Raw genomic sequence first — 18,926 nt, 5'->3', positions numbered from 1 at the left:
CCAGTTGAAGTATGAAGCCAAGAATTGCATGGGGGAAGCAAGAGACTCAAGATTGCCCAAGTTCTGCCATGGATGCACAAAGTAAATGATTTTGGTGGAGTCATGGATTTTTCTCACTTATACAAATGAAACTGATTTAACTTCTTGTAGTGACTAATGGGCACACAAGTCCTCCAAGTAAGTTTACCTTACTGCTTTCATTTCCGTAATTCATTTTACTTTCAAGGTTTTTTTTTTTTTAATACCCGTAAAGACTGTTTACTAACAACTGTATAGTTTCAGTTGCTCAACCAGTTTTGCTGCCTTGAAAAGTATCCTGGAGCAGGTAAGAGTTTGTCTTAACTCTTGCTCCAATTTCTTTTTTTTCCTTCAGTTTCTTATCAGAATTCTTTCTCATACTCAACATGAGGCTGTACCTCACACATTTATTTTAGAAGCCAGCATTCCTTATTATTCTATTTCTCCCTTATGAATTTTCTCCCACATGTGTTAGTAATTCTGTTTCTCCCTTAGTTATTAACATTTTATTTAGATTTGAGACTCTTCTTTCCAGTTGTTTAAGCTGGATAGTACAGCTCATCCAGATGTGTTACTTAGCACTCTAGGCTTATACATTATTAATGTTCTTTAAGAATGCCAAAGGCCATCTAGTCCTTATTAGAAATGTAACATTTTTTGAAAAAAATTAGGAAAAATTATATCCATATTTTAAAGATGCTTTAGAAAGAAAAAGGACTCAGCACTTAATCCTACATATTCCAATAAAATCCGAAGTTCTTGCTTAGTGCTGTGTGTCTCACTTGCAGAATTGTAAAGCATTTTAAAGAGTGCTAGCCAGGTTTCTAAGAATAAACCAAACACATTCACACAGCATGGATCCCAGGTAGTGTTTTACATTTATATGCACCAAGCCCTAGTTTGTATCAGCAGGACACACACACACACACACACACAAAGAAAAGCACCTTTGTATTAAAATTGAGCGTCCTCCCAGAATTCTTAGTCATACATGATGCATGCTTGAATGAAACATCAACAGAGAATTTCCAAACATAAAGACTCTTGGCTGGTGATTAAACAGGGGCATCCATAACTCAAACTTGTGGTGTTTTAATTACTTTAACACATACATTCCCTAGTTAGCCAGCCAGACTTGGTTATTCTAAATGGCTGACTGAGTCTGCAACATATCACAACTATCTGTATCACATATAACCGATAGTTAAGATTTTTAAAAACCTCTCGTCCTACAGAACCACACTTCCTTGCTGCAAGATGCCCAGATCTTACCTTTGTTTTCACATATGCCGGACCTCTGTCATGCATTTCACATGGTATAATGTGCACTACGAAGTCCCAGTAAAGAAACAAGAAAGAAAAAAACACCTCAGTAATAATATTTTATTATAAAACTGTGCTTTATTATAAGGAAATTTTAAATATAACCAACAATACTGAAAATAATGTAACTGGCATTTACAGCCTTGGTCAGAGTTCTTTATTAAACAGGCATTTGTAGTTAACAATTAGCTTATGCAACAAAATAGGTAACTTGAAAAAGTGAAGGAAGTTGAAAATACAGAATGATAAACCAGGAATTTGTGGTTGTGTTTTTTTCTTGTTCGGTAGACATGACTTTTAAAATCTGAAATATTATAGAAAACAAATCTGCATTCAGTAAGCTCTCTTCCCGTGGGAAAGTTTGCAAAGTAGTTAAAACTGTGCTAAAATGTGGCTGAAGGTGTATTTTACATACTTCTTATATGTACATTATCCAATTCACGTATCTTTACCACATTTTCATTATACAAGCAAGACCAGAAACATTCTCTAATAAGACCACACTAGCCACAGAATTTTTTTACCCATGTATATATTTCTTTGAAACATATTTCCCAAAATGAAATCGCTGATTTAAAAGGGAACAACTATTTAGAATTAATGTCTCTGGACATTGGGGTCATGTAGTCCTAGAATCCATGTAAGAGTATACTGCTTTGGTGGAATATAATTAATTCATTTTATGTAGCAGGATAATAAGCATTATCAATTATCAACAAAAATCTATTCAGCTGAGTTCATTCTGCATTTGCAGAATGAAATGAATGCAGTTGAGAGTCTACATTAAAGCAAGTGGAGAGGCCTAATGGTATACTTGGAATGGGCAGAAATTCCTTGCATCCTTATATATGTTTTACTTACAGTAACTTATTTCTCCCACTTTGGAGGAAACCCATGGGAGCAGATGTCTGCAAGGATATTATTACACATGTCTAGTGAAGAACAAAGAAATATCTATGGGCATGTTGATAAGGACCCCGAATATTTTTGGTATAGGAGACTTTTTTTTTTAGCATATATAATAAGATCTTAGGCTTTTAGAAGACAACAATTAAGTTTAAAGAACATTTAAAAATATTTGTGACATTAAATGTCAAACAAATTTTTAAAGATAACAGAGAACTGCAAAAATGAAAGAAGGAAGCATAGATAGATGCTTTATGAGGAAAATAATGACCTTTCATCCAAAGACACTTTCCTGTTGTTGTAATGACTAAACTGCCTGTCCTTAAAACCACTGGAATATGTAGGCTACTGACATTATACCCAAGAAGTCAAAAGGTACTTTATTGCAAAAATATAAAAGGTTTTAAAATTGCATAAGATGTTTTATACCATTTCACCAATAGGCCAAGGCCAGCACATAACTTATCAAGCCAGAAAAACTTTAAAACAAAAATGGTTAAATTGTACTTACTATATATAGTGAGTTGTAAAAAGAATGTGATGCCATGCTGTATAGCATGGTTCACTGCCAAGTTCCCTTTTACATGGGTGTAGTCATAACATATCAATCTGAGCAAGTCAAAATGAATACACATTGCCTATGATAACATCCTTTAATTATCTTCTTAAACACAGATACTTTCAATATATTACAATCATCTGAATCTTTCAGTCAAATCATAATTTTGTGGAGTAGAAAGTCATTTTATCAGTATATTGATATTTTTTGATCTACTCTTTTTAGAAAGTGATGTTAAAGCCTATTGACTATTAAATACCTATTCTGTTTACTGATACATTGTAAATGTAAAAAAAGGAAAAAACCTGAAATCACAGAAAATGCTTGGCATCTACACAAACACATTCTCAGTGGACTAACCACTACTGTGTAATTTTGTCACTAGAGGTCTTGCTCCAATACTTTTGCTTCATGCAGTGGGTTCAACAATATCCATGTTTGTTCCAAACAGGGCAACTAATTGCTCTTCATAGGTAGCGATGTTCCTTTTCATAATTTCCATGCAAGGTCCCAAAAGCCTTTCAAATGCTTGCACATCCATGGCTAAGAAGAGTGGAGAATAAAAGAAAAATAACATTCTTTACAAACCTGGAATTTCTAAGTCACTTATGGTACCTATTTCACGTATGTCAATGACGCAATGGCATTTTTGCATAAATATCAGATACAAGAAAAAGGCATAAAGATAAAAACATTCCACTTCAAAAAGGAAGCAGCCAGTGGCCCATGGCCATATGACGTTGTATTGGAAGTTCCTGATCCAGGTTAAAAGAATGAGGGATTGTTATGGCAAGACCTTGGAATTTTACAAAATAAATTCATTTTTATGTCACCACTTTAGCAGTATGAACTCAAGGGTGGCAAGGTAGTGTTTTCTATCTTGTTTTCCCTCCTCAGGGTTTACAATGCAATGCTGTGAAGACCAGATGTTGCCCTTTACAATTTTTTACTCTTTTATACTAGGGTCTAGTCAATTCAAAATGGCAGTCCAAATAATGATTTTGTCCACTTCTGTAAGTATATGCTCTATGTTGCTTAGATTGCTTGTCTCGAGCATTTTTAAAAACAATTTATATGAAAATATAATCATACTATCATTGAAATACAAATTAAAATTCTTTTGTTTTTGCTTCTTAAATTTACAGAACTAAAAAAGGCAGTGTTTACAATAGAGTGAATGGAAATTCTTGCACTGCTGGCAGCATGCAAATAAGTGCAAATACAAGTGATATGGCAATAGATATCAAAAACCATAAAAAGAAAACCCAATTCCAAAAAGCATTTCTCAGGAAAAATCCTATCATGTGAAAAAGCAGTATATGCACACACCCCCACAGAAAAGCTCTCCTCCACCGCGCAAAATGGAGCCAAAACTCAAAAATTATGTAACAGTGGGAAGTGAGTAAATAATTCAGTGTGTATTTAAGCAATGTTAATATTTGATGTAATAAACATGAGAAAATGCCTAAGCTATAATGAATGAAAGAAGCAGTTTACAAAACTGATTTAAAGCTGAAAACATACAAATAAAAAAGGATGATAAGGAATTATAATAGGATGTGGAAATTGCTGGGTGGTGGTGGTACTGGGTAACTCTTAGTTTTTCCTACCTTTCTGTATTTCTCAAATTTAATGTGAATATATATTTTATTATAGAAAAAAAGTAATGGGATTTCACTCACATCATCTTTACTCCCTACTGTCTAACACCTCTATCTACTCAGAGAAATTACCTGTCAGCTTCTAAATTTTTCTTTTTCATCCAAGTGTAACACTAGAGTAATACTATACTTATTTAAAATCATTTAAAAAACAACTTCTCTAAGAAAATTCTGGGGATACTTGCAAATCTTAACACTGAAGCTAAATTTATTCTACTGAACTGTGGACGAAGAGTACAGAGTAGCTAATTACTTTTTAAATTAATTTTTATTGGTGTATAGTTGATTTATAATGTTTATTACTTTCTGCTGTACAGCAAAGTGAATCAGTTTATACACAGACATGTATCCACTGTTTTTAGATTCTTTTCCCATACAGGTCATTACAGAGTATTGACTAGTTTTCTTAAAGAAAATGTCATCTGTATTAATATCTCCTGAGTTATATTTTTCATTACTAAAATAAGTTATTTCTCACATATAAAATCTCTGCTATATATAGATGCCTTCCAGCTGAAGATGGCCCTTCTGTTCATGGCATTTCTGTGTGGTACACAGAAGTAATAAACAGCTGAACAAGATTTTCATTGTGCTATGACACACTTGAACTCTTGTTTCCTAATCCTAGGATGAGAAACTTTTCCTAGACATTTCAACTTCCCCTGCAGAACTTAGTATACCTTATAAAAGTGCTATTTGAGGGGGTTTTTAGCAGAAATGGAACACAGTGCATATTGTTCATTTGAAAAATTAGATGTAAAGCTTGGTACTCAGAATTCTTATCTTAACAACATACTAAAATGTTATTTCATGTCTATAAAAAAGAACAATGTATATGTGTGTGAAAAGTTTTCTAAGAAGTTGGCTTCCACAAATTGGCTTGACAGTGCAATGAATCCTAATCTTGTATTCTGTTGGGACCATAAAACTTGTGAACCCAGTTAAATAATCAGTGTGACGCTGAATACGTACAATGCACACAGAAGGATTTCAACTGGGGCAAGTGTGCCCTGGGCCGTGAGTCCTACCTAAACATTTGACGGTCCCGATGGCGTGTGCGGAAGCGGCTCGGGGCTTGTTCGTTACCAGAGCCAGTTCGCCGAAGTACTGCCCTCGAGAGCACCGAGCGATTTCAACTGCACCGTTCTCCTCCACCTCTGACTTACCCTGACAAGGTGATGGAAAGTGTTAGCGTTCACTCAGCTTAAGAAAAACAGAATGAAGCTTAGTCAGGAAAAAAAAAAAAAAAGTCTATTGTGTTACTTGTTAATATTTCATGGATTTTTAGGACTTACCTTCCTTTTCATAGTAATTTTCACTTCTCCAGATTCTACAATGAAAAAAGAATCAGCCAAGTCTCCCTGTCAGAATAGAATAAAAACAGAGGGTGAAAAATCCAACTTTAGTTGACAGCAATCCTGCTGCCCACCACACTCTGAAATCAATCCCATGCCAGTTTACAGATCATCTCCTGAAAGCTGAAACCCCACAGAACAGGTTATGGCCCCTCCTAAGTTGAGATGTTATGATCAACAATTATCGTGTAACAATTTCATTTGTAAAATCATCTGAAATGATATACTCTCTACTAGAGCATTTCTGCTAAAACTAGCAAGAAAATATAGCAACTAACACCAAGGTAAGAATTTCGCTCAAACTGCAGCCTGGATAAAGCACAGACATGGTCAGAAACGTGAGCACTGTTTCCCAGCAGTGTAGCCTCTGTCAGCTGCTCCTATGCTGAAATATGCCACCCTGGGTCGTTCCTAACCTATGAAGCCAGAGCATGGCAACCCAAGATAATCCAGCAACTCCGCAAGTGGAGAAAGCAGGCAGACAAAGCGGTGTGTGTGGGCCCTGATGCCTGTCCTGCAGGCTGGGGACCAAATTTTAGATGCTGGGTTACTGACAGCCCACCTCAAGGCCCAGAAAGACTTCTCAAAGAAAGTGTTACCATTTCTAACTACATAGCTGCGTTTTCTTGTTTTCTTTTTTGAACAAATTTCCTTGATTTCCAGTGATGCCTTATGAATTAAGTAATGTAATACAAAAGATGACATTGACTTCCCTAAGCCTCTCAAAGTGATTCTGGAGCAACTCAGGTATTTCAAAACTCTTTACTACAATTCAAGAAATACAGTATCAGATTGTAATACAGCATAAGGAATGCAGAGTCTCCATTATACTATAGTGCAGACATGTATGTTTATAAACGCTTAAAAGACAACTATCTAAAGATACCTTTAATAAAGTCTCAGTATACATACGTCTTTTCCCTTACCTTTTATCAGGCTTTCTCTAAGACCTTCATGTGAAATATTCAAGTGTCTTAAATCATAAAAGGTCTATCAACTGCCATGTAATTTCATTTTTAAAACATGCTCAAATTGCACGTAAAACTAATGAGTTAAGTTCTGTTGGTCGGTTGGGTCAATGTCAGTTTGCTAGTTTTGATGTTGTACTAGTGATACAAAATGCACTGGGAGAGATTGGGTCAAGAGCACATGGGACTTCGTGTTTTTTTTTTTTTTGCAGCATGCTGTGAATCTATAATTCCCAAAATAATTGGGACAAGTCATTTCAAAAGTGCTCTATGCTTTGCAGCTTTTCAATTTGTATCATGGAATCTCAGCCTTGTTCTCTAATTTGACAGACTGGGGGTGGCAGAGGGGGAAGACTGACCGATGTACTTGTTTATTTGCCTTCTAAACTGATTCTTTTCTCGGCCTCCCAGACCTTGAATCTTGTTTCACATGTATGAAAAGAGACAATATTTTAGATAAATATTACAATATAGTATAATATTAATAGGAAAATTACCCAATTTGTTAAAAACCTGTTTTTTTTAAAGTCTTTATTGAATAAACAAATTCAATTTGTTATAAACTGCTTCTGTGGTTTTTTGTTTTGTTTTTTTTGTTTTTTTTTTTATGTCTTGGGTTTTTGGCCATGAGGCATGTGGGATCTTAGCTCCCCAACCAGGGATTGAACCCGCACCCCTAGCTTTGGAAGGTGAAGTCTTAACCACTGAACTACCAGGGAAGTTCCTAAAAAACCTGTTTGTAACTAGGAAATTAGCAGTATCATCGATATGCTTTTATCTGTAAACTCTAACCGTCTCTATAAATCCTACTTCTGGGTAGGTCTGTTCTAACCAATATGTGTATTGCTTCAGGTTCTAAATGGGATTTGAGAAAAGCATTATGGGTTCAAGAGCATGCCGGCCCCCTCAGTGCCTGGCAGCCAGTGAAGTACATGGTGCAACATGTCCCCTTCTTGGTTAATTTCACGGTTTCACCAGTGAACTGATTGTGCAGAACTTTACACCTTCCAATGCACCTTCTGGGTCCTTATTAATAAATGTTATGGAACGATTACCAGTTTTTTTCCCCTGTTATAAATGACATCTTAATTCTCTATATACATGTGACCTTCACGTCTGGTACAAATATAAAATTATGCCTAAATCCATTGGATGATTTAATATATATTTCCTTAAGATTTAATTAAAAAAAATAAAAACATTCAGATAGCTTGATGGCTATAAATTAAGCCATTTTAAATACATTTGGCAGGAAATAATTATATTAATCCACCACTACATACTAATTATGGACAATGAAAATTTTATTAAGACTTAGAATATATAAGAATCTTTTGGAAAATAACCTCAAACTGAGCTCCATAAAAAGTATTATACCTGAGCAATGATTTGTTCTCCATCGTTGTATACTTTGGTGCCTATCACGTCTACCACTTTCAGGCGTTCAGAAACCTATAAAGGAAAAAGGATAATACAGTTGACCCCTCAATGATATGGGTTTGAACTGTGCACAGTCTACTTATCTACAGATTTTTTCCAGTAAATATACAGTTGCCCCTCCATATCCACAAATGTGGAACCCAGGGCCATGGAGGGTCTGCTGTAAGGGACTTGAGCATCTGCAGACTTTGGTATCCACCAAGGTCCTAGAACCAATCCCTGTGGAGACGGATGAAGAACTGTATGAAACAAACTAATCAGGTAATCTTAACTATTTCATGGGTTTAAAAATGGTAGCCTACAGGCCAAATAAACTGAGCAATGTGTGTGTTCATATTAATAAACCTAATTAATATAAAAAGCACAATCGCTCAGTGGTGTCCAACTCTTTGTGACTCCATGGACACAAGGCTCTTCTGTCCATGGATTTTACCAGGCAAGAATACTGGAGTAGGTTGCCATTTCCTACTCCAGGGGGATCTTCCCAACCCAGGGATTGAACCCATGTCTCCTGTGTCTCCTGCATTTGTAGGCAGATTCTTTACTCGCTGAGCTATCAGAGAAGCCCCATTATATGAATTACGTGCCAGCATTTTAAACAAATTTTTCATAAAAACTTGAATTTCCAGCTTCTCTTGAAAAATCAGAACTGTCAGCAACACTCAGCCCATATTTTCATGTGGCATAAATAAACTCTGGTGCACCAGCAGCTGTTTCTTAAGATGGAGCACATGCTCTCCAGTTTACCAAAGTCCCATCCTGGCTTGGTTTTCTTCTTTGTTACTTGCCTAACTCTGAAGGCATTTGAATTTCCAACTCTGACCTATTTTTACTTAAACAGATCTGCTGCTGGAGAAGATGAGCTGCCCAATATGCATTCTGAAACGAGGCCTGAATTTCTACCAGGTGAATACTGACAAGCCAACATAGGGACATGTCAGCAGGTAGGTCTGTCAACCCCAAGGATTCTGGCCGAGAGGCTGGAAGGATGGTATTACTGTCACTCAGGTGGGGAAGAGAAGGAAGGATGTTTGGGACTTGTCGGTTTGAGATATCTTTTAGATATCCTAGAGGAAATGTTAAATATGCAATGTTAAATAAGCCTGGCTTGGGTGGGGCCTTGCACAGTGATGTCAGTTTTAAGAGGCATCAACATAATAGACATTTAAAGCCAGGGGATTTGACAAGTACAGCATGGGAATAAGTGCAGCCTGCAAAAAGAAAGAGAGACCTTGGGATGCCAATTTTAAGAGGAAAGGAATAAGGAAGGAGAGGGCAGTGAGGACATTCTGTATTTAGATAACCTCTTCCTGTAAAGGCTACTGCCTACATTTATGTGATTAGTTTAAGTCTGCTTTTAGAAAGAGATCTCATACAAATCTGCTGTAGCTGCTCCCAAGAGTCTATTATGTGTAAACAACAAAATAGATACAGTTACAGGCAGTAAAAGAAATACTAAGCTATTAAAACAATGTAATCTTTTCAAGTGAAAATATAGATAGATTATTATTCAAAGAAACCTTCTGCAGAGCTAAGCATTCCTAACAAAACAGAAGCTTTTAAAGCAAAATAAAATAAAAGCACAAACATATACTTACTTCCAAAGATTTAAGGAATGGCAGTGACTCAATAAAGCTTTCATACATTTTTCTCTTTTTGGCATTATTTTTTACAATTATCCTCCTGAAGGTTACCCTGTCCTAAAGGCAGAATATCAAATATGAAGACAATTAAAAGGTAGACTTTATGAGGAAAGAAAGTTTGAAGAGATAGTTTCATTTTATTCCCTGTAAGAAACAAACAATAATTGAAGATTTTCAAAATAAAAGATTAATATTATTATACTTCTAATACAACTCATTTCATATTTTTATTTCCTTAAGCATTAATATAGAACCATATAAAATGTTATTTTCATGCTTTTGAAGGAAAGCAACAGTTTACTTTTAATTCAGAACAGAGATCTGACCAACATGTAACTAGTGGGCTAAACCCACGAGGTGGTGCTATTGCACCATTAAAAAAATACCAGCTTCTGTTTTCTTTTTCTCCCCAGCTTTTTGAGATACAATTGACTTGTAATATTGTTTAAGGTATACAACATGTTGATTTGATATATATTGTAAAATTATTACCACAGTAGAGTTACTTACTACCACAAATAATTGTCATTTTTTTGGTGTGTGGTGACATTTAAGATTTATTCTCTTGGCAGCTTTCAAATATATTGACAGTATTGTTACCTATAATCATCAGGTACACTGGGTCTTCAGAACATATTCATTTTATAATTACGCCCCCCAGCCCCTGGCGACCAACATTCTACTCAGTTTTTATGAGTTCAAACTAGCACTGAGTTCTTTTGTTATAGATAACAGCCCTGGAGTGTTAAAGTTCAGTGGGACGTGGTGAGCTTTTTTTCTTTTTTTTTTGAGATATAACTGGCATACAGCATCATACTAGTTTCACGCGTAGGACATAATGATTCAGTATTTGTATCCGTTGTGAAATGATCACTACAATAAGTACTTAATATCTGTCACCATAAATAGTTACAGAATTCTTTTTCTTGTGAGGAGAACTTTAAAGATGTACTCTTATAGCAACTTTCAACTATACAATACAGTATTATTAACTGCAGACACCATACTGTACGTTACGTCCCTAGGCTGTATTTTTAACTGGAAGTTTGTACCTTTTGAACCCCTTCACCCATGACCAGCCTTTTATTTAAAAAACAAAACAGAAAATCTGGGTGTGCATCCCTTTTAGTAAAGTGTTGTTATGTATCTGTTTCACACACACACATGCACTGGTTGTGACATTTCCTCGTGTTTCCTGTGGGCTGCAGTTAAAAAAAAATACATGGAAACCAGTAGTATTAGAAAATGTTTTTATATCATGCAATTACAATGTAAAGAGAGCTTGAAAAATTATTGACTCTAGGATTTTTTGTCACATCCACATGTCAGTTTTCTTTTTTAAAACTGTGCACAGAGAAACTACAACTTTCTTGAGTAGACTTTGATTCCAGTGTTTATCATGTTCATTTTCCTCAAATGTTCCTATGTTTATACTACTTAATCTCAAGGATCCAACACTGAATTGAGGAACGAGGGAAAACTTTATAGGTAATGGCTCAAAAAATGGTCTTCCTACAAATTTTACATTTTAAAAATTCCTACAAAACATTATATTAGTTCTTAAGTTCTTAGTTAAGAGCTCTCAGAATTATGTTAGTTTGGCATACACTGATCAACAACTATACTTTTAATACAAAATAAAATTAACAGGGATATGTTCTTTAATTAATAATTACTATGACAACATATTGAAAGTGAAAGTGAAGTCGCTCAGTCGTGTCCGACTCTTTGCGACCCCATGGACTGTAGCCTACCAGGCTCCTCTGTCCATGGGATTCTCCAGGCAAGAGTACTGGAGTGGGTTGCCATTTCCTTCTCCAGGGGATCTTCCCGACCCAGGGATTGAACCCGGGTCTCCCACACTCCAGGCAGACGCTTTAACCTCTGAGCCACCAAATGAACTGATAGGATAGAGAAAAATGCCAGTGTGGATGTAAGTATCTAGGAAATTAAACATCCTGTCTTCTAATTTAGTTTACTACAATTTTATAAGGGCTGTGATTTGGACTTGCACTCAATCATTTTTTAAAAAAGAAAAAAATTTTTCAAGATAACAAATAAAATTATTGAAATAATTTCCAAGCCTGGTTCTGCAGGCTTGTGTTTTTTTCAAAAAGGTTTCTAAGATCCCAGATTTTAATGACTCAAAATCTCTGCAAACAGCGCTCTATAATAATCTGCATTTCATGAAAGCTCCCCAAGTGACTCTGATACATAAACAGGTCTGGGAAGCAGCTGCAACACCATTTTATGAACAAGGTTTATTACAAAACAGAGAAGACAAGAAATGGGTTAGCAATTTAGAAATTAACCACGGCAACAAGCTATGTGTCTCAAGAAAAATCTTCTACTGGTGGCCCACCTCTTCACACTCACTGTGACATATCAATAAAATCCAGAAAGTCCCATTTCAAATGTTTTCACCCCAGTCATTTCAATCGTCACCTCTCTGAATCACCAGCATGGTCATGTAGATCAGTTAATCCCCCAAGGCTAACCGTGACCTAGACTTATTTACAAAGTTGGACTATTCTACAAAGGACTTTTCTCTTGAGATTTGCTTATCTTCGCACCTGCACTTACATGGCAGAGCTCCAACCTGTTGGTCTCAAAAGCAAAATTCCTTTTCTATTTGACTTTGTCTGAAAAGGGGCTAGTTAGGCCAGCTGCTAAGAAAGCAGATTTGAAGTATTAATTATGTTAATGACTATAATTTAAAAAAACACCAACTTCACTTATACACATACCCTAAGGTGATCATCACAAACTGCTCACCTCTACAGAGCTTAAAACGGGTGTGTGCTTAGTTGCTTAGTCGTGTCCGACTCTTTGCAACCCCATGGACTGTAGCCTACCAGGCTCGTCTGTCCATGGGGATTCTCCAGGCAAGAATACTGGAGTGGGGTGCCATGCCCTCCTCCAAGAGATCTTCAAAGAGGTACAGATTAGGAAAAAAAAAAAAAAAAAAAAACCTGAAGAATCCTTCACCCTTCCTGAGAACATAAATATCACATATACCTGGAAATGGCTGGACCTCTGTCCCTAGTTTAAGGTTCCTTCCAGGGCTGAGAACTATCAGTACTCGAAGGGCCAACCCGCTAAGTATGTGACCTTGTTCCAAGGATGTGCATGAGGAGCCTTCCTGATCATGTGACAATCTGACCTTGCCTGGCAAGCCCACCAGGATGATTAAATTTTAAATGGTACCTCCTTTAAGGAAACAGATCACAACCCACCCTTGTGACAGTACGTAAACACTTCCTAAGGGCCAAGTCTACTGGTTTTGAGTGTTTATTTTGCCAGCTTTGGGTATTCAAATCTCTGATTATCCTTAAGACACTTCAGAGGACAAGCTCCCTTCCACCTGAAACAATTCCAATTTTGCTTGCACCACTTAAAAAGTGACTCATGACATTTTTAAGAAGTAAACAGTAGCTGCCTCGGTCTCAGAAGAAGAAATGCACAAGTCTTGTTTCTCTGATCAAGAGATATTTTTATTGGCTGAATTCACCTCGGAGTCAAAGGCTCAGTGGTGACTGAACCATGCGTAACTTCTGTGAGACTATAGATCTTGAAAAGGAGGTTTTAACAACCTTCCTGTTACTTCAACCTTGCCTCCTTCCACAAAAGGATTTGAGAGAAATAACCAAATAAACTCATGTCAGAACCATAGGGTGGGATGTTATCAACAATTTCAAAAGAAAACACAAGTAGTATCCACATTCCCTTAAATCAAGGCTACTTAAAGTGTGTTCTGGGCACCAGCAGCCCCTGGTGCCTCCTGGAAGCGTGTGAGAAATGCAGAATCACAGGCCTCATGCCAGACCCTATGAGTCAGATTCTGCTTTTTAACTAAATTTCCAGGTGATCCCTAAGCACCAGCTTAACCAGAGTCCAGAACCAGCTTTACTCGGATCTGCTACTTTGTCTCCTAAGATCTTTGAGGAAAAGAATGTCCCTCACTCAAGTCTTTAAACCAAACTTTAAGCCTTTTAGAAAAGGCATCATTAGGAAATTTTTCTTTTTGCATGGATTGTTTAAAAATTGGAGTATAATTGCTTTACAATGTTGTCTTAGTTTCTGTTGTACAACAATGTGAATCACCTATAACTATACATATATTCCCTCCCTTCTGAGCCTCCCTCAAGAAATTTACTTTAAAAGCCCAGGTCTGAGAGTTCCAACCCTGAGAGTTGAATAAGTTTGTGTGTAATGGAGCCTAGGTAAGAGAATTTCTTTTTTAACACCTCTAAGTAATTCTGACATGCATCCATGTGAGAAACACAGACATTGAGTGTTTTTTCTCTACACAGTTGCTTGTCAATGCAGGGTTGTTACCAATCAATTTATACTACACAAAGAGTCTCCGTTTTCAGTGGTTATCTCAAGCAGGCATGAGACTCATGTGATGGACTTGCTCCAATACAGATTGTGGAGTCCCATAGCCAGTTTCTGAGTCAGCAGGCCTGAATCAGTGAGTGGAGCCTCAATGGGCATTTCCAGCAAATTCCCAGTTGATAGAGATGCTACAAGGCAGGGGACCGCACTTGGAACCAGAGATATTATACCTACCACAGAAACCTACCAGAAAAAAACAGCATTGAAGCCTCTGTTTATTTGTGTGACTGGCTGGTTTTTAAGAATGCATAAAAGAGGAGCATTTAGGAGCACCTATTAGTTGCTTAATAAATTCTCTGATGACCGATGGTGATCCCCAAACCATCTACCTATTAAAACTAAAATACTGCAGCTACCTGGCTGCTAGCATAATGATTTTTCACAAATGACATTCAGGTCAAATAAATACTTCACTCACCAAACCCCACAGAGCACCAGGAGAGGTAGCAGTGATTGTAGCTGCTCTGGGTGTGTTGTACATTAAGGCCAGTTCGCCAAAACTCCCACGATTGTCATAGTTGCCAACACACCGTCCAACACCATCGCATTTCACATAAATATCAAATGTTCCTCTGGTGGATGCATGAAAAAGAAGATGTAAAAGTAATTCAAGTCAAGTCTCATCACAACAAAACATGAGCCTTTGGCAATAAAATCTCATTCATTTTTTAAGAATTACTTATTGCTTGGTCTTCTTGCTCAGACATCATAACACATTCACTTGATTAAAATTTTAAATGTCTAGAAGGATGAACAGTGGGAAGTTCCCTTCTGCCCTGGTCCAGCCATTCAGTTTTCTCCAAAAAAGCCACTGCTCCCAGCTTCTCCATCCTTGCAGAGGTCTTTACACCTGGGAGCAGCGGGAGCTGGATAGATGCACTGGAAGCCTTCCGAAGGTGCAGGAAGTGACAGGAGCCATCCCTGAGACTGAGGGCACATCCCCAAGGGTGACAGCTGGGGACGGGCTCTTCCTTTCCTTTCCTCTCTGATGACAAACAGTAATAAAAGGGCATCAATACATGACAAAGACACGGCCTGTTCCGGACAAGCAGGAAGAAGAGACCATCAATGGGACTAGGGTGAAGTCTGTACATGGGCCTGCTGGGGGCAATGAGAGTAAACAACACACACTTAAGATAAAAAATAAGGGATGAAAATATAACTGACTGCAACCAAAGAGAACAGGCAAAGAAAACCATCTGAAGGAATGCATGTGAATCTGCTGACCTCAATGAGCTATGAGTTTAAGAATCATGGAGGCTAGTGACATTCACATGTTAACTGAAAAGTTTGTTTCCAAAACGAACATGCATTACTTTTGAGATCAGAAGAAAAATAATCTTAAAAAAGAATATAGCTCTAACAATCTGGTTAGCCATTACTGTACAGTACCTACAGGGTCCTTTATGATCTAAAGGGGGCGCTGGCAAGCTGGGGCCCAAGACTGGTTGCCTGCTGCTGTAAATCAAGCTTCACTGGAAAGACAAACACGCTGGCTGTTTCTGCACTCTCTGTAGCTGACCTGTGCCACATGAGCAGACGTGGGTAGTTCCAACACAGACCTTATGGCCTGCAAAGCCTGCAAAATTTATTCTCTGGCACTTTATATTATCTGGCCCTGTATGTTAGACCGACCGCCCATCTGAAGGTGGTAGAAATTCAGACTAAATATCCGATCCTGGTCTTCTAGATTTTTTGCGCTTATCTTTTAATTGGGTTCCTTTTCTAGCAAATAAAATGCTGTTTGCATGTCACAGCACTCCTGATGCTTTATTTCTATTAACTTCATTCTCTCTGTGGAAGACTGTCTTTTCATGTACTGTATCTGTTCAGGGAACATGGCTTCATGGTTTGCTGAAACACCTGTGAGGTCAGACAGGAGAAAATTCTTTGGCTTTATTTTATTGGCTAAAGTCTAGCAAAGACAAAACAGGGAGTGCTTTTAAGATTAGGAAAGGATTACAGATGGTAAATATGCAACAAAAGCAAACACACGAGGTATTGGACAAAAGATATTCATGAATAAGAATAACCGGTTTTTAATATAATTCATGACTAGAATGGCTGTTTCAGGGATTCCTTCTAGAATTTGTCTCATGGACAGTTATTTTTCAAGTACAGATTAATGTCTCTATTTATACATTTGCACTAAAACCGTTTTCTACATTTTTCTAATTTGAGTAGGATAAAATATACAACAAATGTGCTGATGAGAAGTGCAGTGAGCTACCAGTCCTGTTAAAATCACATCAGTCTAAAAAATCAGCTAAAACACTATGTGCTGCTTTTCCTACTGATTTCTCCCCTGAGAACATGAGGCCCCGGGCAGTGCAGAGTCACAGAAAGACCACACACGGCGGCCAAGAGACCTGGGTGCTGGGTCGGCCCGCACTCATTTGCGTGACCTTCCAGACTCGCATCACTTTTGTGTGCCTGAGAATTTTCATCCTTCAAAAGGGTGATGAGGAACTAAGGGAAGGCACTGTGCACTAACGTAAGGAGGTTTTATAGTCAAAATACCAACCATACCAAAGTGATTCCTGTACGGTATCTGGAGTTCTCATATACTCCTACTATTCAATACAATTAAACAGTGAATTTCTGAGGTGTTTCGCTGATGAAAGCTGCTAATGGTACCAGAATCGTGACTTTAATTTACACGTGAGACCATTCTAAAATCACAGAGTCCCCCTCCAGCCCTGGCTAATGCAGCCCCTACAGGTCACCAAGGTCTAAGGGATGAGGGGCTGAAGGAGTCACAGAGCATGTGGTCCTGATGCATGAAAGGCGCGTCCCACAGCCCAGAGCGGGGAACAGAGCCGACACAGACAGGTGAGGGGGCTTCCTGTGAGGCCTCTGAATAGAACACAGCTGGGCCCAGGGAAGCCAGTGTAACCCAGCAAGTCAGACTGGGAGATGATCCATGTTCTACACAAACGGGAGAGGCTAAGGATTCCAAACAGCTCATAAACACTTCCTCACTGCTTAACAGAAGTGGAGAAATGAAGGCTCAGCTCAGGCTGCTCTCCTTTAACATTTTAGGGTTGTTATCCAAGTTTTGCTTAAAACACACTGTTCTTTGATGAAGTGAAACACAACTTCAGTTTTCTGAAATTGTATTTTCAATATAAATACAAACCTTCTCACTTAAATAATTTCTCTGTAGAGTTTTTAACAGACAAATAGAAAAAGCATAAACAACTTCTGGAAGGGCTCAAACTACTCACTCTGTTGATGAGATGACGCTAGAGCGGTAGGAAGAGAGACTACCCTTTCACCTTAGGTCCTTCTGAATTTGAATTTTTTAAACCATGAGCATGCTTCACTTCATTAAGCAATAATAAAGGAAACTTTTTAGAAAACATAATAGCAGATTGAGTTATATGGATACCATATCCCAGATGCTGTATCACACTGCTGGTTTCATGTTAACAAGAGTACCCAATTCTGTGACAGGCGTAACTGGCCCTCAAGTAAACTTAACAAATGAGGAGGCTCCCAGTAAATGACTGAGATTTATTGATTCACCAAAAGTCAAGTCATCCATACATTATACCTCTTTCCTTGATCTAGCACAGTTTCCTTACACGAGTTTAAAGCAGGTTTATAGGCCCAGTTACATAGGAATAAGGATAGACAGGCAATAGCAATTATTGTATGTTAATCCGTCAGTCATTATAACACATTAAGATTTTCACAAAAGGTTCATTATGTTTCAGGAACAAAGTTATATAAAACTTACCTATCAATTACATAAAAGTTGTCGCCATCATCACCTTGATCAATTACATGTTCCCCTTCTTTAACCAATTTTTCAAACATGGCATCTAATACTTGAGACATCTGCTCCTATTTTTCAAAAATAAAAGACATAATCTTTGTTTATCTAGAACATGTTTTCTTAAAGAACCACAATTAGCTCTATATTTTTGTGAACAAGCTCAAAGAAATGGAAATATCATGACTGCCATTGAGTCTTGTAAAAAAAATACAGAACAGTCCCCTCTTCATCACATGCAAACCAGATGATTATATATTTACTCTCATATTCAGTACCTGAATAAAAGTAATTATAATTGGTCTATTTCAGAATCTTTGAAACTCTCACCACTTTAATACAAAAGGAAACTAACCATCAAATCATCATATACCTTGTGAAATATAACCTTAGCAACTAAATTTATCAGGTTTATAAAGAACTATTGCAAATGCCTTTTAAAGATATCTAAACTTTAAAAAACCTTTCCTATTTTAATCATCACTGTAATTTATAAATATTTAGCCAATTTAAACCCTGACGCCAATCCTTGTTTTAGCACCAAAAACAATACAGAACCAAAAAAACACAAAAAACAAAAGTAAAACCAAAAATGATTGTAGCAAACATTCCATCCATGTCCTTTATCACTAAGGTTCTCTTCAAGAAGCAACCATGTACCTCCCTAGGACAGATGTATTAAAACTGAAGCCAGAGACATCAAACCTATCAGTCAACAACTATCTTGAAACTTGGTTCTTCTAAAGTGTGCTTGACAAGGATTAAGAATAAACTCTGGATAGTGAGAATAAACTAGAAGGCCAAACAAATCTTTCTTCAGAACAAGTCCTGGGACAATTCACAGGTCTTTGGCTAGTTAGAACAAATGGGTATGGAG

At 37.3% G+C, this 18,926-nt stretch overlaps 1 protein-coding gene across 1 annotated transcript in view; it reads right to left on the bottom strand.

Moving 5' to 3' along the window:
• Nucleotides 1–1,394: 1,394 nt before the first annotated feature.
• The window catches only part of PRKAR2B (protein kinase cAMP-dependent type II regulatory subunit beta), a 102,566-nt gene continuing 85,034 nt past the window's right edge, over nt 1,395–18,926 (bottom strand). Inside the window, exons 5-11 of the mRNA XM_061413978.1 lie at nt 18,014–18,120; nt 14,690–14,843; nt 9,829–9,930; nt 8,168–8,242; nt 5,763–5,828; nt 5,496–5,634; nt 1,395–3,349 (exon numbers count right to left, since the gene is read on the bottom strand). Of these exons, the coding sequence (XP_061269962.1) occupies nt 3,216–3,349; nt 5,496–5,634; nt 5,763–5,828; nt 8,168–8,242; nt 9,829–9,930; nt 14,690–14,843; nt 18,014–18,120 (777 nt within the window). The 3' untranslated portion in view covers nt 1,395–3,215. The remainder of the gene's footprint in view (nt 3,350–5,495; nt 5,635–5,762; nt 5,829–8,167; nt 8,243–9,828; nt 9,931–14,689; nt 14,844–18,013; nt 18,121–18,926) is intronic.

The sequence above is a fragment of the Bos javanicus genome, chromosome 4 (genome assembly GCF_032452875.1).
Source record: "Bos javanicus breed banteng chromosome 4, ARS-OSU_banteng_1.0, whole genome shotgun sequence".
Lineage (NCBI taxonomy): Eukaryota > Metazoa > Chordata > Mammalia > Artiodactyla > Bovidae > Bos > Bos javanicus.
The sequence above is the reverse complement of the archived record's forward strand: the minus strand, read 5'-3'. Positions and strand labels throughout refer to the sequence as shown.